At 41.4% G+C, this 27332-nt stretch overlaps 1 protein-coding gene across 1 annotated transcript in view; it reads left to right on the top strand.

Annotated features, from left to right (window-relative positions):
• Positions 1–4187: 4187 nt before the first annotated feature.
• The window catches only part of ARSB (arylsulfatase B), a 175247-nt gene continuing 152102 nt past the window's right edge, over positions 4188–27332 (top strand). The window contains exons 1-2 of the mRNA XM_022594098.3: positions 4188–4685; positions 23822–24008. Coding sequence (XP_022449806.2) covers positions 4371–4685; positions 23822–24008 — 502 coding nt within the window. The 5' untranslated portion in view covers positions 4188–4370. The remainder of the gene's footprint in view (positions 4686–23821; positions 24009–27332) is intronic.

Genomic DNA, 27332 nt, shown 5'->3' with positions numbered 1-27332 from the left:
CTGAAATGGTGTGGTACTGAGTCCATGAGTCAACAGGTAGGCCAGTGGAATAGCATAGAATAAAGAGCCCAGAAATAGACCCAAGTATATATGGAAATTAAGCATATGATAAAGGTGGCATCTCATATCACTGGGGCAATGATGGACTTCTTTATGAGTGGAGGTGGGATAACTGAGCAACCATTTGGAAAAAGATAAAATTAGATCCCTATCTCACATCATACACAAAAATAAATGCCAATAGATCAGGGATTTATATGTAAAAACTGAAACCATACAAGTACTAGAAAGAAAAATATGGGTGAATTTGACTTAAACATTAGTGTAAGGAAAGTCTAACTCAAATCCATATGCAGTACAACAAGAAAATATTGATAAACTTGCCTACATAAAAAATAACTTTGGGGCTTCCCTAGTGGTGCAGTGGTTGAGAGTCCGCCTGCCGATGCAGGAGACACGGGTTCATGCCCCGGTCCGGGAAGATCCCACATGCCACGGAGCGGCTAGGCTCGTGAGTCATGGCCGCTGAGCCTGCGCGTCCGGAGCCTGTGCTCCGCAATGGGAGAGGCCACAACAGTGACAGGCCCGCGTACCGCAAAAAAAACAAACAAAAAAAACCTTTGGCATGTCAAAAAACACTATAACAAAATATTTGACAATTGACAAACTGGGAGAAAATATTTGTGATATAAATCACAAAGAGGTGATATATCGAATATAGAAAGAACTCTTAAAACTGAGGGGAAAATGACCAAAAACCCAATTGAGAATGACATGGACAATTCAGAAAAATGATGTAAAAATGTCCCTTCAACATATGAAAAGATGTTTAACCTTACTCATAATAAGAGAAATACAAAAAGAAAAACAAACAAAAACTATACTGAAATACCATTTCTCTTACCAGATTGGCAAAAATTAAAAAGCATAGTATTTTTTAATGGCTGGTGATAGTGAAAATTGATACAACCCATACACATATGGAAGAGGGGAAAATAGAATTGGAGGTGTTCACTATGAACTCATGGTTTTATATCTATACATATGTATCTATATAATATGTGTGTGTGTATATATATATATAAATACTTAATGTATATGTGTACACATATATCTAGTTTCCATCTTTTTTTTAATATATATATATTTATTTATTTATCTTTGGCTGTATTGGGTCTTCATTGCTGTGTGTGAGCTTTCTCTAGTTGCGGTGAGCGGGGGCTACTCTTTGTTGCGGTGCGTGGGCTTCTCATTGCAGTGGCTTCTCTTGTTGCGGAGCATGGGCTCTGGGTGTGTGGGCTTCAGTAGTTGTGGCACGCAGGCTCAGTAGTTGTGGTGCACGGGCTTAGTTGCTCTGCGGCATGTGGGATCATCCCAGACCAGGGCCTGAACCCATGTCCCTTGCATTGGCAGGCAGATTCTTAACCACTGAGCCATCAGGGAAGTCCTAGTTTCCATCTTTAGTGGGAGGTCCTACAAGCAGTGACAGCCCAGTAACAATGAGTACACCTATAGCACAGATCTTGGTTTCTAGAAGCCATCCTCCACTAAAAGGAATCGGGGTTCCTTGGAGAAATGGCTGATTCCAGGGTTAGGGAAGGAAAAGTACAAGATGAGTCTAGAATATCTTGTTGTATCAAAAAGTGAGGGATGGGCTTCCCTGGTGGTGCAGTGGTTGAGAGTCCGCCTGCCGATGCAGGGGACACGAGTTCGTGCCGCGGTCTGGGAAGATTCCACATGCCGCGGAGCGGCTGGGCCCATGAGCCATGGCCGCTGAGCCGGCGCGTCCGGAGCCTGTGCTCCGCAGCGGGAGAGGCCACAACAGTGAGAGGCCCGCGTACTGCAAAAAAAAAAAAAAAAAAAAGAAGTGAGGGAGTACTCAAAGATTAAAGAGGACATGCCAAAAGGATACAAGAGCCAGACTGAAGGGGCTCCCACTGGCCAAATCAGAGGAAAGTTGAGCACTGAAATAAAGTATTATAGCATACTGATTAAAATAATAATCTATGAGTTCAGAGTGATACAAATAAATAAACAAATGGGGAAGAATGCAAAGTTCTTCCTTACAGTAGAAAGACAGCTGATAAATTATAGAAAGAATGATAGAATTAGAAAATCACCATTGGGCAATCATCCTAATATTGATTGAAGCAAGAAGCATTAAGTTTTAGCAAGTGCTAAAACCAATAAGCAAAAGTTTTAGGAATAACAGAATACATATATATTCTCAGAGTATCTCCCCATAAAATAATGATTAATTACAAGGGGAAAATAGTAACTTTACAGGGAAAAATGGTGGCCTTAACAAAGTTATCAAATAATAAAGCAATTATTTATGTGCCTCTTAATATGAAGCATTGAGAAGACAACATCGTTTTTGCAGTATTTCTGCTCAAGCCCATAATCTGAATCTAATCATTAGGAAACAACAGACTAACTCCATTTCAGAGATTTTACAATAACTAGCCAGTACGCACATCATGGGTGTTCAATACATAGATAAAAAATAGAATTAATTAGCTTTTTAATTAGCTGATGTGCACATTTCCAGAGCACTATTTGCATAAGCTTTTATTTGAAAATTCAGGACATGGGAAGGCTCAGTGAAAGTTTAGTAGTTTCTGGAGCAGTTGGTCAAAGGAGGAATTGTTCCTGCAGATTAGCAGCCATTGTTCCGGCAGTTTGATTTCTATCAGGAAGCCTAGAGAGGAACAGTTATGGAGAGAGGGGGCGTGCAAGTGCCACCGTGGAAAATTCTCAGCCCTATAAGATCTCCTACAGGGTCTTTAAATGGAATATTCAAGCCTTAACCTAATGAGAGTCAAACAGCGCTTCAAAATTTTTCTTTTTACTTTAATGCTAAATTAAAATTTTTTTTCCTGTTAAATTTCATTGATTCCACCAGTGGTGAAAAGTGGATGTAACATAAACTCATCTACTTCATACAAAGAAAAAAAAAATTCTATGTATGTAAGAGGGAAACATTCCACATATTAAAGAATAATTTTCAAAAAAAGATAAAATCGTGACCCTAATACATATATAAAAATGAATACATGTTAAAGATTTTATTTAACATTAATGAGAAAACGGGTAAGGTGTTAACACCAGTTCAAAGGACAATCCAAGGACCAGATCAGGAATATTAAATAAATGTGTAAGTGGAGGCAAAACTTTTTTCCGGAGGTGGTGAGGATGCCATTCCACTGGATAGAATTCATTTGCATTTGTATGAACAACAATTAGTTTCCATCGCTACCGGTTATCTACAGCCTATAAAGTTGTAAAACGATTCCCATGGAATCAGATGCAGATAACTTGAAAGGATGCTGTGCAAAATTTCTTCCCCTACTACTGTTAACAGTTATTGTGTATCTCCAGACACAGAGTAGGCAGAGTCTTGATGACAATGGGAATATACTGGTCATAAGGCTAACTTCAACTCAATGAGCATGTGGCTAAGGGAATTTTTCCTTCCATCCACAGGTTATTTCAGGCAAATTAGATACTATACTTCTTTGGTTCACTACTTGATTCTGGGGGAGCCAGCTCTTAAAGGGCTCATGAACCGGACAAACTAATAAGCTACTCAATGGCCACACAGCACCCCAATCAAGAGCCAGGGCAGCCTAAGTAAAACTGCACCTTCAAAAGGGCACTGTGCAGTCGGAGTGTGTATTTAACCCCTTTTTGCTAGTGGGGAGGAAATGGCTTCACAGACGTACGCTATTCTTAAATGAATCGGAAACATCACCCAGACCTCTGCCTCTTCATCGTCCCCGCACCTGCACGAGGCTGGGTTCTTTTGCTAGAAATAATTCTGCTAGAAATGATTCTTTCACGACCTTTAAAACCTCGTAGCTCAAGATTTGGAGTCGGAAATGGGTTTGGGTTAGGCTCCACCAACTACAAGCTTGTTTATTCTGGAAAAAAAAAAAGAAAAGAAAAAAGGCAATAATTGTGATTCCTAGCTGCCAGGGTTGCTCCGAGATTTAAGGAGTGAGGGCTGTGAAATATGCTTTGTAAGCTGTGAAGAGTGAGTACAAAGAACAAATCTGCTCCTCTTTTACGATGCCGCGAGGCAAAGCTCTTCGGTGGAAAGATAAGAGATCTTAGCTCCTATCAAGCATCAACGGAGCACTGCAGCAAGGGCTGCCCGAGTTCTTCTCTGACTCCTCCCCCACCACACCGGCCCCGGCCCGGGTCAGAGGCGGCGGAGGCTCTGGCGCCGGGCCTCTCCTGCCTGCGGCCTGCTAGGGGTGCAATCCCGTGCCGGGGCGGGGCAGGCCCCGGCCGCCCAGTTCCTGATTCTATAAGCAGTGCCCGGGGCCCGGGGGCGCCACAGGCGCGGGCACCGTGGGCGGCGCAGGATGGGCCCGCGCAGCGCGGCGAGCCTGCCCCGAGGCCCCGGGCCGCGGAGGCCGCTCCTCCTCGCCGTCCTTCCGCTGCTGCTGCTGCTGCTGCTGCCGCCGCCGCCGGGCTCAGACGCCGGGGCTGGCCGGCCGCCCCACCTCGTCTTCGTGCTGGCGGACGACCTGGGCTGGAACGACGTGGGCTTCCACGGCTCGGAAATCCACACACCGCACCTGGACGCGCTGGCGGCCGCCGGGGTGCTGCTAGACAACTACTACACGCAGCCGCTGTGCACGCCGTCGCGGAGCCAGCTGCTCACCGGCCGCTACCAGGTACGCAGCGCCCCCGGCGGCCCGCGGCCGGCCCGCGAGCCTCTTAGAAGTGGGCCCCGAGCCCTGGGCGGGTGCCGGCCAGCCGGGATCGGTTCCCCGAACCGGGTCCCAAAGAGACTTCTGGCCCTAGCAGCGCTGTCCTTGCTTCGCTCAGGCCCGCAGCCCGCGGCGGCCTCTGCGCATGCCCGGCTCCAGGGCGCCGCTCTTCCCCCGGTGCCCCACCTCTCCGGGTGGTGTTTCTGTCTTAACGTTTTCAAAAGGTCGGGGTGAAGGGGTTTCTGGGCAATGCCAGATGCGGGGCACTGCGAGTCAGTAGGCTGAAGGTCCGAATGGACTTTGCCGAGCGGTCTTGAAGTGGGAGGATGGAGAGCGAGCAGGCGGGGCACCCAGGAGTGAAGCGGAGAGAGATGGGGAGCCAGGAAAGCTGGGTGGGGAGGAGCGTTAAAACGAAGGAGAGCTCGCAGTGGGTGCGCATTTGGTTTCTGTAAACCCAGCGGTCATAGGTTAGGACTGCCCGACCAAAGATTTATTTTTCCAAGTTCTCAGCAGCCCTGGAGTGAAAACCAAGTTGATTTTTCTTGGGCTGCTGACTTTCCCTTCAGATGTAACCTGTATTGAACGCCTCTGAGCATCTTCATTATCTCTTTTAAAACTTCTCTGTAGTTAACAGAGTAAAGTATATTTGTAGAGAGCATGCATACATTAGATAACGAAGAATATCAAGAACATTTGCATAGTGCTTTACTGTTTTTAAAGTTAATTCTTGAAACAGCCTGTGAGGTAGCTGTTATTTTTAATCCCCTTTTACACATTAGGCAGTAAACCTGTAGAGGTTCAATGACATGTTAAGAATTATTAATTGAAAAAAGTGCACAATGTAAGAGTTGTGAATGAAATTTTATTTGGAGCAAGATGAGGGCTATAGCCTGGGAGACAGCATTTCAGATAGCTCTGAGAAACTGCTCCAAAGAGGTGGGGGGGAAAGGTCAGTGTTACATATGATTTTAGTGAAGGGGGTGTGTGCAGTCAAGTACACGTTTTGGCGGAGGCTTGCTGCTAGTCACGAGGAGCAGATATCACTGTTAATGATTTTAGTGCTTTTCTAGATATGAGGAGGTGCAAGAATTGGGCTGATAAAACCTTCTCCTGAAAATATCTAACTATCTGAAGGCCTGTCCTGCCAGTTTTTCCTAGAGCACAGAGCGCCTTGCTCCTGATCTCCACCCTGAACTCCTCTCGGAGGGGGGTTGAAGGTCAATGGCTGTAGTGGCCAGTGACTTAGTCCTTGTAGAGTCAGATGACAAGTGCCAGTTTTTAGTTGGCAGTATCGCACAGCTGGAAAGTGGTAAAACTGGGTTTTGTGCCTTTCCTGCATCCACTAGTCATCTCAGGCCTCTAAAATTGGACTCTTCTTTTTTCTTAATCTGAATAAGATTGACATTTTGTGATTATGACCATGTTAAATATACAATAAACAGGTAGTTTGTATGCACTGTTTGTTCAACAGCCATACTTTGGGCCCTTACTGTGAAAGGCACAGGGATGTGCCTGAACCTTGCCCTCCCAAATCTGTGTTCATGTAGCATTTCAGATCTACCCTAGCCTCATGTTGTCCTGAGATCAAGGGAAGGGAGGGTTCACTTGCAATAAAGATTTGCACAGTGGTCTGAAGACTTTTAGAAACAGAAATGATAGAGTTTTACTACGGACTGAAAAGTAAGTCAAGGTTTGCAGTGGAGGTAAAGGATGGTTCCCTTCACCATCAGCCCTAAGTACTTTCCGCAATTCTAACTGGCTGCTACGTGGAATCAGGAATCTCTGCTCTGATGCAAATGTCACACTGGACACTTTGTAGGAGTACAAGAGCATCTGAATAAAGAAGGGAAAGGAGGGAAGACAGGGTCTGCCCAAATGGTTCTGCATTTGATCTGAAGTAAGGGAACTGAACTCAAATTGCAGAAGAATGGGAGGGCCATTCATTTCTCCAACTTCCTCCCTTCCAACAGTCTTGAACAGGAATGCAAATACCACACTTAAAAAACTTGTTCAGACTGCTTTTGCCTCTGAACATCCTCCCTGATTAGTCACCAACATTCCATCTTGGGAAGAAACAAAACAAAACAAAAAAATGAGTATTTAGAGTACCCTGAGGTTAAGAAGTGAAGGTAGAGGCTGCTTATCCAAAAGTGTTTAGAGGCCAATCAGTGTAGCAAGCTAGCCTCCCCAGACATTTTGCTTGGCTTTTCTCCCCTGTTCTGTTTGAGTTCAAGAGACTCAATTAGAAATTATCTTTGGTTAGCAACCATCCTCTTTTAAAAGAGTCAGTATTTCTGGGAGAGCCAAGGAGCCTCACTGGCCTCAGATACTATATTCTGGTACCATTCTAAGCATTTTACATGTATTAGTTAATTTAACTCTTACAGCACCCCGATGAAGTAGGTACTACTATTATCATCCCTATCTGATAACAAAGAAACTGAGGAAGGGGTTAAGAAACTTGCCCAGGGTCACAGGGCTGGTAAGTTGTGAATCAGGATTTGAACCAGGCAGTAGCTCTATAACCACTACACTACATTGCCTACTCAGAATTATTAAAAACATCATCACAAGAGCTGCTTCAGATTTACTAACTAATCTCTCTTATTTTTTGACATATAGGTCATTCCTAAACATCTCGATGAAAAAAATTAACCCATTAGATTTCAAGTTAGGAATTCCTTATGTTAAATGTAAAGTGAAAATGGGGAGAGAGGTTTCATTTCAGAGTGAGTCATGTGTTGTGCATAATTTTAGACAATAAAATGAGGAAATTTGTTGACTATTTCAAAATTAGGTACTTGAAAGAACTGTTTAATAGTCATATCTGTGAACCTAACAATCATGCTTTAATAGAGGTGCCACCTTCCTTAATCATCTAACTTTAGATTAGAAAAGTGCAAAGTGATAAACAAGTTTTGACTGATTGAATTTTGTATTCCCAATAAATGCTGAATTTTAGGTTTTTAGCTTATAAGAGTATTTAGTGAAGAGGACCAGTTAAGAGTTGTGAGATGTGGGTTTCAGTCTTTGCCATGTCAGCCTTCAGACTCTGACTTCGAAGGGCATCATTTTCCACGTCTGTAAAATACGGGAGTTGGGCTGAACTCTAAGGCTCTTTCTAGCTGTAAATTTTTTTGACTCTATGGCTCCTGTGTCCACTAGAGCAAGTTTCTAACTTGGCAAAAGCACATTATCTACCCACTGTCTCCATCTACTGGTAGAAAGAGAGATTACTCTTGCCGAACACTGCCTTACAAGTTGCAGGAGCTGCTTGCTGCGCGGCTAGGAACTTGTTTAAAAAGGAACGTGAATTCAACCTTTTATATTGAGACATTTAATTGTTCCGAATCCTCACATTTGAACCTTTTAAAACTTGCATACTTTGGTGAAAAACTCATAGAGCTTAGATGGAGGGGAGAGGGAGATTGATCAGCAGATGAGCTAAGTAGTTACTGGTAATCCAGGAACTAAAATTCAGGTCTCAATATACTTAAGTTAGTTTTCTTCCCACAGCATTATGACTCATTCATTCACTATTTTAAAAATAGTTTATAAAATCTATATTTTATTTACATTTTGAATAGGAAATCCATTCACATGGCTTAAAAACTCAAAAGTTTCAAAATCTCTCCCTATACACAGGTGTGCGCGCACACACACACACACACACACACACACATTCTGTTCCTTAGGCATACAGTTACCTATCTTTGGAGACAACACTATGTAAATTGTATACATCCTTCCAAAAGTATTTCATGCATATACAAGCAAATATATATGTAGATATTCCTCCCTCTCCTTTGATTTGAATGGTAGCATACTCTTTTTTGGGGGGGTTCTTTTTTTTTTTCTATTTCAATGAAATGTACTTGACATACAGCACTGTGTAAGTCTAAGGTGTACAGCATAATGACTTGATGAACATGCACCATGAAATGATTACCACGATAAGTGTAGTGAACATCCATCATCTCATAAAAAAGAAAAGAAAAAAATTTTTCCTGTGATGACAACACTTAGGGTTCACTCTTGTAACAACTCTCATATATAACATGCAGCAGTGTTAATTGTATTTATCATGTTGTACATTACTTCCTTAGTATTTATTTATCTTATAACTGGAAGTTTGTACCTTTTGACCACCTTCATCCAATCTATCCTCCCCCCCCCGACCTCTGCTAACCGCAAGTCTGATCTCTATTTCTGTGTATGTTTGTTTGTTGGAGTATAACTGACCTATAACACTACGTTAGTTCCTAGTATACAGCATAGTGATTCCCTATTTCTACAAATTCCAAAATGATCAGAATGATAGCATACTCTTCACAGTGTTTTGTACCTCGTTTTTTAAACTTAACATTTGAAATAATTTCATATTGTTACATAAAGAGCATCCTCATTAGTTTTTATGGCTGTATAATATTTTGGTAGATGGATATATCATAATTTATTTAACTAGTCACATAATGATGAACATGCAGGTTGTTTCCAGCCTTTTGATATATCAGAGAATGCTGAAGTCAATACCTTGTACCTATGTCATTTTGCACATGTTTGAATATATATCTGTAGGGTAAATTCTTAGAAGAGGAATTTTCTGGGTTTAAGTGTAGAGGCATTTGTAATTTGGATAAATATTGCAAAATTGTACTTCAGTAGGTTGTATCAATCTACATTCTTACCAGCAATATATGATATGCTTGTTTCCCTATATATGTATTTTTAAGTTATATTTCACATGCCATAAGATTAATCATTTTAAATATATAAGTCATTGTTTTTTCATATGTCTACAAGGTGGTGCAACCATCACCACTGTCTACTTTCAGAACATTTCCATCACCCCAGATGAAACCCATTAGCAATTCCTCCCCATTCTCCTCTTGCCTTAGTTCCTGGCAGCCACTGATCTACTTTCTATCTCTATGGATTTGCCTATTTTGGACATTTCATATAAAATGGACTCATACAATAGATGTCCTTTCATCCATGTTGTAATATGTATTATTCCTTTTCATGGCTGAATAATATCCCATTGTGTGAATATGCCACCATTTTATTTATCCGTTCATCAGTTGATGGACATTGGATTGTTCCACTTTTTGTCTATTACGAATAATGCCACTGTGAACATCCATGTAGAAGTTTTGTATGAACATATATATATTTTTCTGTTTTCTAGGGTATATACTTAGGAGTAGAATGCTAGATCATATGGCAACTCTATGTTTAACTTTTTGAGGGACTGCCAAACTGTTTCCGTAGCAGCTGTACCATTTTACATTCCCATCAACGATGTATGTGGGTTCTAATTTCCCCACCTCCTTGCCAACACTTTATATATTCTGGATACTAAACCCTTTTCAGATATGTGATTTGTATTTGTATCCTTATGTTTATCCTATGCCAGTACTACGTTGTCTTTGTTAGGACAGAGTTAGGACAGTTGTGTAAGAGTACCAACTTGCAACACATAGCAAATAAGACTTAGAGATCTAATGTACAGCATAGTGAATACAGACAATAATATTGTATTATAACCATTGAACTTGCTAGGAAACTGGAACTTAATGATTCCAACCTGTAAAAGAAAGGATAATTATAAAATATGATAGAAGTGCTAATTATCACTACAATGGCAATCCTATCATAATGTATAAATGTATCAAATTAACATGTGTTACACCTTAAATTTATACAATGTTTTACATCAAATATATTTCCATAAAAAACACACACATCCTAAGCCAGGGATTGTGACTTCGTGTCCCACCTGGGGTACCAAAAAAATAAAAACTAAAAAACACATATAATAAAGATGTTTATAAGAGTGGGAGAATAAATAAAAATCCTTCAGCTGTTCTAATAGAATTTGTATACCCCTTTTAGTTCAAACAAAAGACTTGAAAATACTGAATTTCCTTATTCTTACAAATTGACTTTATTCAGCGCAAAATGTTCATTACACCTCTGCACTCCTAGTTCACATTTTAAGCGTGGTTGTCTGTTCTCAGGTCCGGCTTCTCCATGACATTGCCTCACTTGTCTCTGACCTGGAGAAGCACCTGGTGTTGAGCAAGTAAATGAATGAATGTGCTAAGTGTTTTAACACCTGTGCGTTTCCTGAAAGAGCTCACTGTCTTAACTGCTTAGGGTTGACAGGTCATTTCTAGCGCCCTGGCTTCCTTTTTAAGAAATTAAAAAGGTGAAGGGGTAACAAAACTAGTAGGCCTTAGTAGAAACACTTCCTTCTGGGAAAAAAAAAAAGAGTAAAGTAACTTTGGTCCTCACCTGGGAACATTCTTACCTTGGGACCTGAGGGGGCCACTCTACCAGAGCTCTGAAACCTTGGCAGAGGATAGAAGCAATGAAAGATGACGCCAAGGTTTCATTCTTAAGGGACCCACGCCACATTTCTCTTAATCACATTGACAAACGGACAAGACACTTTCACGCCTTTTCACTCACACCTGAAGCAGAACCTTGAACAGGAAATCTAGGAAGGAGGCTGTGCAGGAGCATTGTGGGTAATTTTTGACTTTTGCTTCAAGTTTGCTTGAAGAATGTGAGCAGGGAAAACCCACGGCTGCAGGGAGAACAGGGCATTGCATACTGTGGCGTGAAAGAGGAAGCCGTTCTGCCTGGGGTTGCCCTCACCTCCCTGCTGATTTTTCTCATTGTCTTCAGTATCCTGCCTGCCCTCCAAGTGCTTGCCTCTCAGTGTCTCTTGTCCCTGGTTACCTTTCCCTGGACTCTAAGATTAGAAGTGGGGCAAAGAGGAGTCAAGAGTTGGAAGAAAGGGGCGAGTCTTGGGGAAAGATGTAGTCGTTAGGAGTGTTCATACGACTTCCTGGCAAAGGCATCCAAGGTGTGAGTGATAAGAGGAGCATGTAGTCCAGAGGCCATAGGTGCCTCCAAAGATAAAGAACTTGCTAGTCTTTATTCCTGTGCTCATTTAAGAGGAGATGTAAAGGATGCATCAGCTCCATACTGATAAGCAAGATGGCCACCTGCTAAAACACATCAGGGTTTTAACGCAGAGAGCCCCGGGGATGACTTGCTGTGATGGGTCTTCTGTTTTGCTGAAGCCATGTGTCCTTCCTAAGCCTAGCCAGAGCCCAGGAGCATTTTCCCAAAACGAAAGGGGCAGCTGGAGGCCTTAGTCTGCAAGTGTTGAAGATACTGAAAAAAAAGAAAAAAATCTGATCTTTACCTTTTTACTTCCCAAGTAACTGGAAAAGAGGAAATAAGGACATAAGTTTGGGGTTGAGTGGGATATGACCCATTGACTTATGGGATTTTTTGGTTGATTGACATTTGAGGTTTATTATTCCAAGAATCACTTTGCGCATAAGCTGTTACTGTCTGGTAACTCTGTTTTTGTTCCCTTAAGCATATCACTTTTCCAAAAAGTCTTTTTCCTCCATATTTTCCTTCCTTCTCATTTTGGGCTTTTGGTTGGATTTATAACTTAAGCAGAGAAAGGCAGTAAAACAGTTTTTGCCTTGTTTATTCCTTTTACAAACAACATCCCTTTGTGGTTTAGTCAGATTTACACTCTTTGCTAATCAACACCAAAATAAATAGACCTTTAAAACTGCTAGTGATACCAGCCAGTTCTGCAGCCTGAGTTCTGAAGGACCAGGCCAGATGGCAAAGCCAGGCCCCTAACACACATAATGTGTGTTCTGTAGCTCTTGGCTTCAGCAGCATGGGCAGCTGACGGCTTTTTAGAAGGCTTAGGGGGAAGTGAGCAGATTCTCCACTATCCATTTGTTCTGTGGGGCATCTCCAGGAATAAACCCTAAGGTGGCCTGAGTGGTACTTGACCATGGTTAAAACCTGTAGTGTTCTGGCCCAGGCCCAGGCTGGCAGTTCTGAACTCCTGGCCAGCCACCAGCCTGTTCTGTGATTGTGTTCTGGTCATGAAGCTTCCCTCTAGGCTCTCTGGTGTATAAAGTGGAATAGTAGAGCTGCCTGTTTTTCTGGCTTTTCAAGTATTGCAGGAGGAGGTATTGCACAAATACATGGTTGCAATGAGTTCATCTTGCACAGGTCAGACTGACAGGATAGAATCTTCCTCTGTTCATCTGGAAGTTATCTCAACGCTATTGAGGTTTGGAGAGAAATAGCATCCACTGCCACGTATGTAGCAGTGGGTCACCTGGCCCCTGGGAGAGTTTATTGTAAGTGTGGCTGAAATAAAGAGGTTCTGATGTGGGAACCGTCTTCCTCCTCCCCCCTTCAGGAGAGTGGTTTTTTTCTTTTATGCTCATGAGACCACTCTGATAGTATATTCCAGGTCTACAGGGGACAGAATAACTTACAGGATCAAATAAATTTTTACATGCAACAAACCATGTAAACAAGGATTTCTCATCAGTTATCTCATAGAAAGAACTCAGAGACAAGCCAGGTCCTTTACTGAATTTGTAGACCCTTTGCCTTTGTGGAGGGAATCCTTGACAGTCAAGTAAAATCTTAGGAGAAGCTGTTTTTCAAAGATTTGGTTTAGTGAAGAAGAGATAGCTACATGTGGAAGAAAGAGAGTAGCCCCTTTGGACTTTCATATATTATCTATAGAACCTCTCCATTCAACACCTACTCTCCAAACACTGAAGATGGGTGTTAGAATGAAATTGTTGTAAATGCTGTTGGGTTGCCAAAGTGATGCTTATTTTTTCTTTTGATTCTTCTTGGTGCCTTGTCATCCTTTCACATGAAGCATGGTGTGGCTCTCTAGTTCTGTGCTAAACTCAAGTGCTGGGTTGCAACCAGCTCTGCATTCATTTGCCTGTTTACTGCTTCTCTACACACTACAGTTTCCTTACTTCAAACAGTGTTTGAACAGACCAAAAACATGTTTTTGGCCATCATCCAGACTTTGGCTTCCCCTCCCCCAGTAATGCCATGAAAATGTCCTGTCGAATAAATTCTCAGGAACTGAAAAGAATGTTCCCTACCCTGTGTGATTGCAGATAATAGAGGCAGGCTTCAGCTGACCACCTGGTGTGGTGCCCATGTGGCCTCGGAAAAGTGAATCACACAGCATCCCTTGGCAGTGCTTTAGAGTGATTGGAGATCATTCTCTGCATGTGATGGATGAGCTTTCCATTTAAAGAAATTTGCACATAACATTTATTTCCACTGGGTCTTTTGAACTCCATAAAATATTATCCTTCTTTATCCTCTGCTGTTGCCAATTAGTATATATTATGAAGTTTTTTGAACCCAGGATTAATTTTCTATTGAGTAAACTTCTAGCCTTAACCGTGGACAGAATCCTTCTGTTATGTGAGGGATGTGGTTGTGCGTGCGTGTGTATGTTTAGAGAGCAATGTTTCCCTTTCCCAGCTTGGGTATTGTAACATCCTTATTATTCAGGATCCCAGCTGGGAAAAGATGGCACATTCAAATTAGGATAATTTAGGGAGGGTTTATTTGCAAAGGGACTATTTGAAAAGGTATGAATGTGTGGGGGAAACACAAGCCATAGTGTATAACCCACTGGAGCTGTTACTACCCCTAGACCAGGAGGAAGAAAGGAAAGAGGAGTGACCAGAACCTAGAAACAGAGTCCTGTAAAAAAGGCCACCTTTGGGATGGCCTGCAGGATACGGACAGCCTGGTAGCTCAGGGCCACTCACCTCTTCCCTCCTTCCAATCCCAGTCTGGGCTCCCCATTGGCTGAACCCAGTCAGAACCAGAAGGTGCAGGAGCCCTTTGATTTGGCCCCAGTAGGTCAACTTCCCAGGCTGGAGACAGGACAGAAGGCAGATTGGGGATTTGGAGGGCAAATGAAGGGCATCTGGCATATATCCCATTGAAGGTATCCAATTATTTCTAGGCAAGGTATAAAAATCTAAATAGAAAACTTAAACTCACTTTTATTTTTAAACAGCTTTATTGAGGTATAATTGACATGCAATAAACTACACGTATTTCAAGTATACAATTTGATAAGTTTTGATATGTATATGCCTGTGAAGCCGTTACCACATAATCAAGATAGCGAACATATTATCACCTTCAAAATAAATCCACTTTAATTTAACATTTAAGATATTCCACATGGTTCTTTTAGGAGGGCATGGAAAGGTATCGTGAAATCAAGCAACAGCAGGGACAATTCCAAAGGTATTGGCTCTGGACAGACACACAAAAAAATGAAATTCAGGACAATGTCAAAGCTTATGAGAAAACTATTTAATAGTAAGTAGCTTATAATAAATTAAAAAGAAAAGATGGTGAGTTTGAAGGGTTTTTGTTTTGTTTTTGTGTTTACTTTGTATCTGTTTATTGCCATGAATTTAAAACAAAACGAGGCAAAAATCTGTCTGGTCTGAGTAGTCAGTATTTGAATCTGAAAAAATCAGTGATAAATCAGGATTTAATAGCACCAGCAGAACTATAGATTAGAACCAGCATACATGTCATTTGATGTTAATATGTACCACATCCCACTCCAGGGGGCAGGCCCAGGCTTAGGTGCATGTTCTGTATAATCCCATCTCCTCAAGGAAGTGTATTGAAATGTAGGTGAGAGGGCGTGATGTGTTATTGATGACAATGCTTACAGTATTACCATGACAGTTGCTGAGTGTTTAGTGTACGGTTAGTGAAAGAGCTGGGATGCGATTTAATTCTCTGAGCTTCGGGCTCTTATGCTTTAAATTATAAAAGCAAGTAAATCATTTACAAACACATTTTGTTTTTACCATTTATTAATAATTGCTTGCTACCCACCTGACAGCTGATGGAGGCGCCAGAGAGTCATGGCTGGGTTGAGAACTGGCACTGTCAATCTTTGGTGTCCCCAGAGCCCCATTTATTCTAGGGAAATCAGGAGTGCCCAGTGAGTGCTAGGGAAAGCTAGTGTCGGTGAAGAATTAAATGTGAGACTCCACCCCGCTTCCTACAGAGAAGAGCACCTCCTGGCTAAGCAAGGACAAGGGATTGGTGGGGGGGAGAGGGGTAACATTGTAGGGAAGGGAGGGTCTGGGTAGGCAATGAGGGAAGCCACCAAGGACCCCCCTTGTGCACCAGCAGTGGGTGCAGTATCATCTCTCAGCACAGGAGCTGTGACAAGGGCCACACCGGTTTCCATGTGGCCTTCGAACTTACCTAGCAAGTTCAGGGCCTTTGCATTCTTATTCCTTATGCCTAGATTGTTCTGCCCCAAATTTTTTCAAGGCTCTCTCTTACTCTCTTATTTCGTTCAGATTTCTGCTCAAGTATCTCCTCCTCAAAGAAGCTTTCTTTTGCCATCCTCTCTAAAGAGTCATCTGTCACTATCTCCCTCTCTATTTTCCTCATAACAATGATCACTGTCAGACTAACGTCCTTCTCTAACCTTTTGGTTTTAGGACCTCTGTACATGCTTAAAAATTGAAGACCCCATAGAGCTTACGTTTGTGTGGTTATACCTTTCAAAATTTACTATGTCAGAAATTAAAATAGAAATTTTAAAATATTTTTATTCATTGAAAAACAGCAATAATAATTCTATTACATATTAATGTAAATAACTTGGGGAAAATAACTGTATTTTTCAAAACAAGAGAATTACACAAGAAGAATGACGTTTTATATTTTTTTACTTTAATTTTTTTTACACAGCAGGTTCTTATTAGTTATCTATTTTATACACATCAGTGTATACATGTCATTCCCAATCTCCCAATTCATCACACCTGCCACACCCTGCTTTCCCCCCCTTGGTATCCATATGTTTGTTCTCTACATCTGTGTCTCTATTTCTGCCTTGCAAACTGGTTCACCTGTACCATTTTCCTAGGTTCCACATATATGCGGTAATATACAATATTTGTTTTTCTCTTTCTGACTTACTTCACTCTTACTTCACAGTCTCTAGGTCCATCCATGTCTCTATAAATGACCCAATTTCATTCCTTTTTATGGCTGAGTAATATTCCATTGTATATATGTACCACATCTTTATCCATTCATCTGTCAATGGGCATTTAGGTTGCTTCCATGTCCTGGCTATTATAAATAGTGCTGCAATGAACATTGGGGTACATGTGTCTTTTTGAATTATGGTTTTCTCTGGGCATATGTCCAGTAGTGGGATTGCTGGGTTATATGGTAATTCTATTTTTAGTTTTTTTGTTTGTTTGTTTGTTTTTTTGCCGTACGCGGGCCTCTCACGTTGTGGCCTCTCCCGTTGCGGAGCACAGGCTCCGGACGCACAGGCTCAGTGGCCATTGCTCACAGGCCCAGCCGCTCCACGGCATGTGGGATCCTCCCGGACCGGGGCACGAACCCATGTCCCCTGCATCAGCAGGCGGACTCTCAACCACTGTGCCACCAGGGAAGCCCTATTTTTAGTTTTTTAAGGACCCTCCATACTGTTCTCCATAGTGGCTGTATCAATTTACATTCCCAGCAACAGTGCAAGAGGGTTCCCTTTTCTCCACACCCTCTCCAGCATTTGTTGTTTGTGGATTTTCTGCTGATGCCCATTCTAACCAGTATGAGGTGATACCTCATTGTAGTTTTGATGTGCATTTCACTAATAATTAGTGATGTTGAGCAGCTTTTCATGTGCCTCTTGGCCATCTGTATGTCTTCTTTGGAGAAATGTCTATTTAGGTCTTCTGCCCATTTTTTGATTGGGTTGTTTGTTTTTTTAATTGAGCTGCATGAGCTGTTTATATATTTTGGAGATTAATCCTTTGTCCGTTGATTTGTTTGAAGATATTTTCTCCCATTTTGAGGGCTGTCTTTTCGTCTTGTTTACAGTTTCCTTTGCTGTGCAAAAGCTTTAAAGTTTCATTAGGTCCCATTTGTTTATTTTTATTTTTATTTCCATTACTCTAGGAGGTGGGTCAAAAAAGATCTTACTGTGATTTATGTCAAAGAGTGTTTTTCCTATGTTTTCCTCTAAGAGTTTTATAGTGTCCAGTCTTACATTTAGGTCTTTAATCCACTTTGAGTTTATTTTTGTATATGGTGTTAGGGAGTGTTCTAATTTCATTCTTCTACGTGTAGCCGTCCAGTTTTCCCAGCACCACTTATTGAAGAGACTGTCTTCTCCATTGTATATCCTTGCCTCCTTTGTCATAGATTAGTTGACCATAGGTGCGTGGGTTTATCTCTGGGTTTTCTATCCTGTTCCATTGATCTATATTTCTGTTTTTGTGCCAGTACCATATTCTCTTGATTACTGTAGCTTTGTAATATAGTCTGAAGTCAGGGAGTCTGATTCCTCCAGCTCCGTGTTTTTCCCTCGAGATTGCTTTGTCTGTTTGGGGTCTTTTGTGTCTCCATACAAATGTTAAGATTTTTTGTTCTAGTTCTGTAAAAAATGCCATTGGTAATTTGATAGGGATTACAGTGAATCTGTAGATTGCTTTGGGTAGTATAGTCATTTTCACAATATTGATTCTTCCAATCCAAGAACATGGTATTTCTCTTCATCTGTTTGTGTCATCTTTGATTTCTTTCATCAGTGTCTAATACTTTTCTGAGTACAGGTCTTTTACCTCCTTAGGTAGGTTTATTCCTAGGTATTTTATACTTTTTGTTGCAGTGGTGAATGGGATTGTTCCCTTAATTTGTCTTTCTGATCTTTTGTTGTTAGTATATAGTAATGGAAGAGATTTCTGTGCATTAATTTTGTATCCTGCAGCTTTACCAAATTCATTGATTAGCTCTAGTAATTTTCTCATGGCATCTTTAGGATTATCTATGTATAGTATCAAGTCATCTGGAAACAGTGACAGTTTTGCTTCTTCTTTTCCAATTTGTATTCCTTTTCTTTCTTTTTCTTCTCTGATTGCTGTGGCTAGGACTTCCAAAATGATGTTGAATAATAGTGGCAAGAGTGGGCATCCTTGTTCCTGATCTTTGAGGAAATGCTTTCAGTTTTTCACCATTGAGAATGATACTTGCTGTGGGTTTGTCGTATATGGCCTTTATTATGTTGAGGTAGGTTCCCTCTATGCACAGTTTCTGGAGAGTTTTTATCATAAATAGGTGTTGAATTTTGTCAAAAGCTTTTTCTGCATCTATTGAGATGATCGTATGGTTTTTAGTCTTCAATTTGTTAATATGGTGTATCACATTGATTGATTTGCGTATATTGAAGAACCCTTGCATCCCTGGGATAAATCCCACTTGCTCATGGTGTATGATCCTTTTAATGCGTTATTGGATTCTGTTTGCTAGTACTCTTGAGGATTTTTATGTCTATATTCATCAGTGATATTGATCTGTAATTTTCTGTTTTTGTAGTATCTTTGTCCGGTTTTGGTATCAGGGTGATGGTGGCCTCATACAATGCGTTTGGGAGTGTTCCTTCCTCTGCAGTTTTTTGGAAGACTTTGAGAAGGATGGGTGTTAACTCTTCTCTAAATGTTTGATAGAATTCACCTGTGAAGCCATCTGGTCCTGGACTTTTGTTTGCTGGAAGATTTTTAATCACAGTTTCAATTTCATTACTTGCGATTGGTCTGTTCATGTTTTCTATTTCTTCCTGGTTCAGTCTCAGAAGGTTGTGTTTTTCTAAGAATTTGTCCGTTTCTTCCAGGTTATCCATTTTATTGGCATAGGGTCACCTGTAGTAGTCTCTTATGATGCTTTGTATTTCTGTGAAGTCCATTGTAACTTCTCTTTTTTATTTCTAATTTTATTGATTTGAGTCCTCTCCCTCTTTTTCTTGTTGAGTCTGGCTAAAGGTTTACCAATTTTGTTTATCTTTTCAAAGAACCAGCTTTTAGTTTTATTGATCTTTACTGTTGTTTTATTTGTTTCTATCTCATCTATTTCTGCTCTGATCTTTATGATTTCTTTCCTTCTGCTAACTTTTGGTTTTGTTTGGTCTTCTTTCTCTACTTCCTTTATGTATAAGGTTGGATTGTTTATTGGAGATTTTTCTTGTTTATTGAGGTAGGATTGTATTGCTCTAGATTTCCCTCTTAGAACTGCTTTTGCTGCATCCCATAAGGTTTGGATCATCGTGTTTTCATTGCCATTTGTCTCTAGGTATTTTTTAATTTCCTCAGCCATCTCTTTGTTACTTAGTAACGTATTGTTTAGCCTTCATGTGTTTGTGTTTTTTACATTTTTTATCCTGTAATTGATTTCTAATCTTATAGCGTTGTGGTCAGAAAAGATGCTTGATATGATTTCAATTTTCTTAAATTTACCGAGGCTTGATTTGTGACCCACGATGTGATCTATCCTGGGGAATGTTCCATGTGCACTTGAGAAGAAAGTGTAGTCGGCTGTTTTGGGATGGATTGTCCTATAAATGTCAATTAAATCTACCTTGTCTATTGTGTCATTTAAAGCTTTTGTTTCCTTGTAATATTCTGTCTGGATGATCTGTCCATTCGTGTAAGTGAGATGTTAAAGTCCCCCACTATTATTGTGTTACTGTCGATTTCCTCTTTTATAGCTGTTAGCATTTACCTTATGTATTGAGGTGCTCCTATGTTGGGTGCATATATATTTATAATTGTTATATCTTCTTCTTGGATTGATCCCTTGATCATTGTGTAGTGTCCTTCCTTGTCTCTTGTAACATTCTTTATTTTAAAGCCTATTTTATCTGATATAAGTATTGCTACTCTAGCTTTCTTTTGATTTTCATTTGCATGGATTATCTTTTTCCATCCCCTCACTTTCAGTCTGTATGTGTCCCTAGGTCTGAAGTGGGTCTCTTGTAGACAGCATATATATGGGTCTTGTTTTTGTATCCATTCAGTGAGCCTGTGTCTTTTTGTTGGAACATTTAACACATTTAAGGTAATTATCAATTTGTATGTTCCTATTACCATTTTCATAATTGTTTGGGGTTTATTTTTGTAGGTCCTTTTCTCCTTTTGTGTTTCCCACTGAGAGAAGTTCCTTTAGCATTTGTTGTAGAGCTGGTTTGGTGGTGCTGAATTCTCTTATCTTTTGCTTGTCTGTAAAGCTTTTGATTTCTCCATCGAATCTGAATGAGATCCTTGCCGGGTAGAGTAATCTTGGTTGTAGGTTCTTCCCTTTCATCACTTTAAATATATCGTGCCACTCCCTTCTGGCTTGTAGCATTTCTGCTGAGAAATCAGCTGTTAACCTTATGGCATTCCCTTGTATGTTATTTGCCATTTTTCCCTTGTTGTTTTCAATAATTTTTCTTTGTCTTTAATTCTTGTCAATTTGATTACTACGTGTCTTGGCATGTTTCTCCTTGGTATTATCCTGCCTGGGACTCTGCGCTTCCTGGACTTGGGTGGCTATTTCCTTTCCCATGTTAGGGAAGTTTTTGACTATAATCTCTTCAGATATTTTCTCGGGTCCTTTCTCTCTCTCTTCTCCTTGTAGGACCCCTATAATGCAAATGTTGGTGCGTTTAATGTTTTCCCAGAGGTCTCTTAGGCTGTCTTCATTTCTTTTCATTCTTTTTTCTTTATTCTGTTCTGTGGCAGTGAATTCCACCATTCTTTCTTGCAGGTCATTTATCCGTTCTTCTGCATCAGCCATTCTGCTATTGATTCCTTCTAGTTTATTTTTCATTTCAGTTATTGTATTGTTCATCTCTGCTTGTTTGTTCTTTAATTCTTCTAGGTGTTTTTTCTTTAATTCTTCTAGGTCTTTGTTAAACATTTCTTCCATCTTCTTGATCTTTGCCTCCAGTCTTTTTCCAAGGTCCTGGGTCATTGTCACTATCATTATTCTGAATTCTTTTTCGGAAAGTTGCCTATCTCCACTTCATTTAGTTGTTTTTCTGGGGTTTTATCTTGTTTCTTCATCTGATACATAGTTCTCTGCCTTTTCATTTTGTCTATCTTTCTGTGAATGTGGTTTTTGTTCCACAGGCTGCAGGATTGTAGTTCTTCTTGCTTCTGCTGTCTGCCTTCTGGTGGATGAGGCTATCTAAGAGGCTTGTGTAAGCTTCCTGATGGGAGGGACTGGTGGTGGGCAGAGCTGGCTGTTGCTCTGGTGGGCAGAGCTCAGTAAAACTTTAGTCCCCTTGTCTGCTGATGGGTGGGGCTGAGTTCCCTCCCTGTTGGTTGTTTGGCCTGAGGCGACCCAGCACTGGAGGCTACAAGCTCTTTGGTGGGGCTAATGGCAGACCCTGGGAGGGCTCACGCCAAGGAGTACTTCCCCAAACTTCTGCTGCCACTGTCTTTGTCCCTCTGGTGACCCACAGCCACCCCTTGCCTCTGCAGGAGACCTTCCAACACTAGCAGGTAGGTCTGGTTCAGTCTCCTATGGGGGTCACTGCTCCTTCCCTCTGGGATCTGATACACACACTACTTTGTTCGTGCTCTCCACGAGTGAAGTCTCTGTTTCCCCCAGTCCTGTTGAAGTCCTGCAATGAAATCCCACTAGCCTTCAAATTCTGGTTTTCTGGGAATTCCTCCTCTCATTGCTGGACTCCCAGGTTGGGAAGCCTGACGTGGGGCTCAGAACCTTCACTCCAGTGGATAATCTTCTGTGGTATAATTGTTCTCCAGTTTGTGAGTCACCCATCCAGCAGTTATAGGATTTGATTTTATTGTGATTGCGCTCCTCCTACCATCTCATTGCAGCTTCTCCTCTGTCTTTGAATGTGGGATATCTCTTTTGGTGAGTTCCGGTGTCTTCCTGTCAATGCTTGTTCATCAGTTAGTCGCGATTCCGTTGCTCTCACAACAGGGAGTGAGTGCACGTCCTTCTACTCTGCCCTCTTGAACCAATCTCCCTGTTTTATATTTTTGTACGTGTTTCCTATTAATAGAAGATAGCTAGATTGTTACATCTGCTTCTGCATTCAACCTGTGCAATACTGTTGACCCTTGAACAACATGGATTTGAACTGTGAGGGTCCACTTATACGTGGATTTTGTTCACTAAATACGTACTATGATGTTGCATGATCTGTGGTTGAATCCCTGGATGCTGCCAACTGTAAAGTTATACTTACATTTTCAACTGCACAGGGGTTAGTGCCCCTAACCCCCAGTTGTTGAAAGGTCAACTGTATATTGTTTTGGGAAAAGTCGTTGAAGAACATCCAGCCCCACACAGATATGTAGTTGAAAAAGAGAGGGTTTTTTTTAAAAAAATAAATTTATTTTATTATTTATTTTTGGCTTCATTGGGTCTTCGTTGCTGTGCGTGGCTTTCTCTAGTTGCAGTGAGCAGGGGCTACTCTTCGTTGCGATGCGCGGGCTTCTCGTTGCGGTGCGCGGGCTTCTCTTGTTGCAGTGGCTTCTCTTGTTGCGGAGCATGGGCTCTAGGCGTGCGGACTTCAGTAGCTGTGGCTCGCGGGCTCTAGAGCGCAGGCTCAGTAGTTGTGGCGCACAGGCTTAGTTGCTCCGTGACATGTGGGATCTTCCTGGACCAGGGCTCGAACCCGGGTCCCCTGCATTGGCAGGCGGATTCTTAACCACTGTGCCACCAGGGAAGTCCCCGAGAGAGGGTTATTTTAATAACCTTTTCATATAATTGTGGGTATTCTACTTTAATATTACACCAAGACTCAACACGTGATAATTTCTTAAAATTAGTTGTGTGGTGCTTGCACCCTGGTGATACTTGTGGGAGCCACTCCTAGCCTATGGATCAGATGGCCACTTTTTTTTTTTTTTTTAAGGAAAAGTTGGTCACTATCTTTTGAAATTATGCTTTATGTAAGGTAGAATAAGAAATGCAAATCATTATCTTCATTATACCCTTTTAAAAAGTCAAGTCTTGAAAGATTATAGAAGCTTCTAATCAAACACCAACATCTCATGTGCATAGAAATTGGAACACTTTTTCCTTGATAGATCCACACTTCATATTATGGCTACTTTTTTGAGGTAAGAAGTGAAAACTTAACAGTTTCTAACATAGTTCCTGGATAAATATTTGTTGAAACTATCTAATGTTTGTTAGACTGCTTTCATTCATTTCTTTCAAATTCTTATTTATGTCTATTACCTTATTTGAATAAGTGAGAAAAATGCCTTTTAGAAATGCCTTAACCTGGTACAGAAGTAGAATTAAACATTCATGTTTACACATATGTCTAGTAAATTAGGCAACCACTTTATCTGCTTGTTCAGAATATTTCAACATCATTAATCCATAATTTTATGTTTATCTATTTTAAGATCCACACAGGTTTACAGCACCAAATAATCTGGCCCTGTCAGCCCAGCTGCATTCCTCTGGATGAAAAACTCCTGCCCCAGCTTCTAAAAGAAGCAGGCTACGCTACCCACATGGTCGGAAAATGGCACCTGGGAATGTACAGGAAAGAATGTCTTCCAACCCGCCGAGGATTTGATACCTACTTTGGTAATGGAAGTGCACACGTTTCTTTAACAACTCTGGCCAACTGCAGCCGTCTCATAAAACACAGCCAAGTGTAATCAAATGAAATAACTGGAAACTTGAACAGAGTGAATCAGTCAGCACTGCCATGGGGCCACTGTCTAATGCCACGACCGTAAACATGGCTGTGCACTCAGCTCGTGATGGGACAGGCAGTTATCCTTGCCAGGGTTCTACATGCCACGTAGGGGCCTTTGCAGAGTCTGCTACCTCCAAGTCAGAGACCACTCTACTCTTAGAGAACCTTATTACCAAAAGGGGATACAGATTGATTTTTTTAAAAAATTCCAGGCAAAACCCAATACAAGAATATTTCCTTCACAAAGGTTCAGGATCTTTTTTTCTCCTCATGAATTGTGTTCAAAGGTTTTATTTTGTTTTGTATTTCCTGGAAATGATAAAGAAGACTCTTTTCCAATTGGCATCCTTCTTTCCTTCTGTGAGATCTGTTTTTGAAATTACTAGATTGGGGAAGATAGATCAAATAAAGAAAATGGGAGGGTAAATAACAAATGGTAATAGGAAAGATACAAAATAATAAGTATTTTATGGATTTGATAGCCCTATAAAAATAAATGTAAAGCCTACAGTTTTTTTAAAAAATATATGCTCTATTTAAACCTGTTACAAACTATTTCTTAACAACCTATTTATCTATTTATCTTGCCAGGGGCTACATAGCTTTCTGTCAAGTTCTTTTCATATTTTGCTTTTTTTTTTTAATTGGGGTGTAGCTGTTTTACAATGTTTGTTAGTTTCTACTGTACAGCGAAGTGAAGTAGAGTTCCCTGTGCTATACAGCAGGTTCTTATTAGATATCTATTTTATACATATTAGTGTATATACATCAATTGCAATCTCCCAGTTCATCCCACCTCTCACCCCCAACTTTCCCCCTCATATTTTGCTTTCCATCTAGCTATTCTGTTTTATCTGTCTAGCTGTTTAGCTCCCTACCTACCTCCCATTTGTCTCTTCATTTATTTACAAACTGCCATGTACAAAAAGGAACACACAATGAAGATAAATTTTTAAAACATAAATAGAATTGAAAAATCAGGGTGGGCTTCCCTGGTGGCGCAGTGGTTGGGAGTCCGCCTGCTGATGCAGGGGACACGGGTTCGTGCCCCGGTCCGGGAGGATCCCACATGCCACGGAGCAGCTGGGCCCGTGAGCCATGGCCGCTGAGCCTGCACGTCCAGAGGCTGTGCTCCACAAGGGGAGAGCCCACAACAGTGAGAGGCCCACGTACCGCAAAAAAAAAAAGAAAAAAATCAGGGTGAGAGGAGGCGGAGTCAAGATGGCAGTATGGAAAGAGGTGGAGTTAGTGTCTCCCTACAGCTAGGGCATCTGCTGGCCAGTGGTGGGGCACTCTGACACCCAAGGAGACAGGAGGATCCCCAAAGTGAACTGGTAGGATGTAAGGGGACTGAAGGGGGAGAAGTGGAGGCCAGACAGGATTGGCATCCCTGAGGCCAGGGAGATTAGGAGAGGCAGGCAGGAGGGGCCCTCTGGGAGAAGCAGGAGAGGAGTGGAGGGTGATTGCCCTGTTCACTCAGGCCCAGGGAGCCTGCTGAGCTCCCAGGCCTATCCCCTGCCCTCCAAAGCCCCCTCCAGGCTGCGTACGTTCTTGGGGGCATAGGAGGGAGGCTGGGGAGATCAGGAGAGGCAGGTGGGAGGGGCCCTCCCAGACCAGAGGAGGAGGAGAGGAGAGGAGGGTGTTTGCCCTGCCCACTTGAGCCCAGGAAGGCTGCTGGACTCCCAGGTGAGGGCCCCTGCCCTGTGAGACCAGGGCTGGGGGGCACGCCTGGGCCCCTTACGTTCCTTGAACCTAACCGTCCCCCCCACCGCACACCCTCCAGGGCCTTTTCCAGCCCTGTGGGTCCTGAGCATCAGCCCTGCCCACCACCCAAACCTCACCCTTGCTTAGCCCCCACCCTCCACAGCCAAGGCCTTCCCCCGCAACCTTTTTTTCCCCTCCTTCTCTTTTTTTTACCATTGTGGTACTGTTGTATATTCCAGTTGTTGATTCATCTATATTTTTATTTTTATATTCTCCCTATCTGTTAGTTTTCTAGCCTAATTTTATTTTTTACTTTGTTATTGTTCTTTTGGTTTTTCTTTTCTTTTTTTTTTTTACCTCCCCAGTTGGCTTGCAGGATCTTGATTCACAAGCCCAGGGTCAGGCCGAAGCTCCTGCGGTGGGAGCTCTGAGTCTGAACCACTGGACTAACAGGGAACCTCCGACCATGGGGAATATTCATCAGAGTGAGGTCTCATGGAGTTCCTCATCTCAGGCAAGACCCAGCTCTACCCAACAGCCTACTAACCCTAGTGTTGGAAGCATCAGGTCAAACAACCAGTAAGACAGGAACACAATCCCACTTATTGAAAAAAAAAATGAGATGGCAAAAAAATATGTCACAGATGAAGGAGCAAGGTAAAAACCTATAAGACCAAATAAATGAAGAAGAAATAGGCAATCTACCTGAAAAAGAATTCATAGTAATGATGGTAAAGATGATCCAGAATCTCGAAAATAGAATGGAGGCACAGATTGACAAAATACAAGAAATGTTTAACAAAGATCTAGAAGAACTAAAGAACAAACAAACAGAGATGAACAACATAATAGCTGAAATGAAAAATACACTAGAAGGAATCAGTAACAGAATAACTGAGGCAGAAGAATGAATAAGTGAGCTGGAAGTAACTGCCAAGGAGAAGAATAAAGAAAAAAGAATGAAAAGAATTGAAGACAATCTCAGAGACCTCTGGGACAACACTAAACGCACCAACATTTGAATCATAGGGGTCCCAGAAAAAGAGAAAAAGAAAGGGTCTGAGAAAATATTTGAAGAGTTTATAGTTGAAAACTTCCCTAACATGGGAGAGGAAATAGTCACCGAAGTCCAGGAAGTACAGAGAATCCCATACAGGATAAACCCTAGGAAAAACACACCAAGACACATATTAATCAAATTAACAAAAATTAAATTCAAAGAAAAAATATTAAAAGCTGCAAGGGAAAAACAAAAAATAACATACAAAGGAATCCCAACAAGGTAATCAGCTGATTTTTCAGTGGAAACTCTGCAGGCCAGAAGGGGGTGGAAGGATATACTTAAAGTGGTGAAAGAGAAAAACCTACAACCAAGATTACTCTACCTAGCAAGGATCTCATTCAGATTCGATGGAGAAGTCAAAAGCTTTTCAGACAAGCAAAAGCTAAGAGAATTCAGCACCAGTAAACCAGTTTTACAACAAATGCTGAAAAAACTTCTCTAA

Source organism: Delphinapterus leucas, chromosome 3 (genome assembly GCF_059928025.1).
Source record: "Delphinapterus leucas isolate spDelLeu-1000000601 "Yukka" chromosome 3, BTC_Dleu_Yukka2, whole genome shotgun sequence".
Classification (NCBI taxonomy): domain Eukaryota; kingdom Metazoa; phylum Chordata; class Mammalia; order Artiodactyla; family Monodontidae; genus Delphinapterus; species Delphinapterus leucas.
This window is presented reverse-complemented; position numbering and strand designations above follow the sequence as displayed.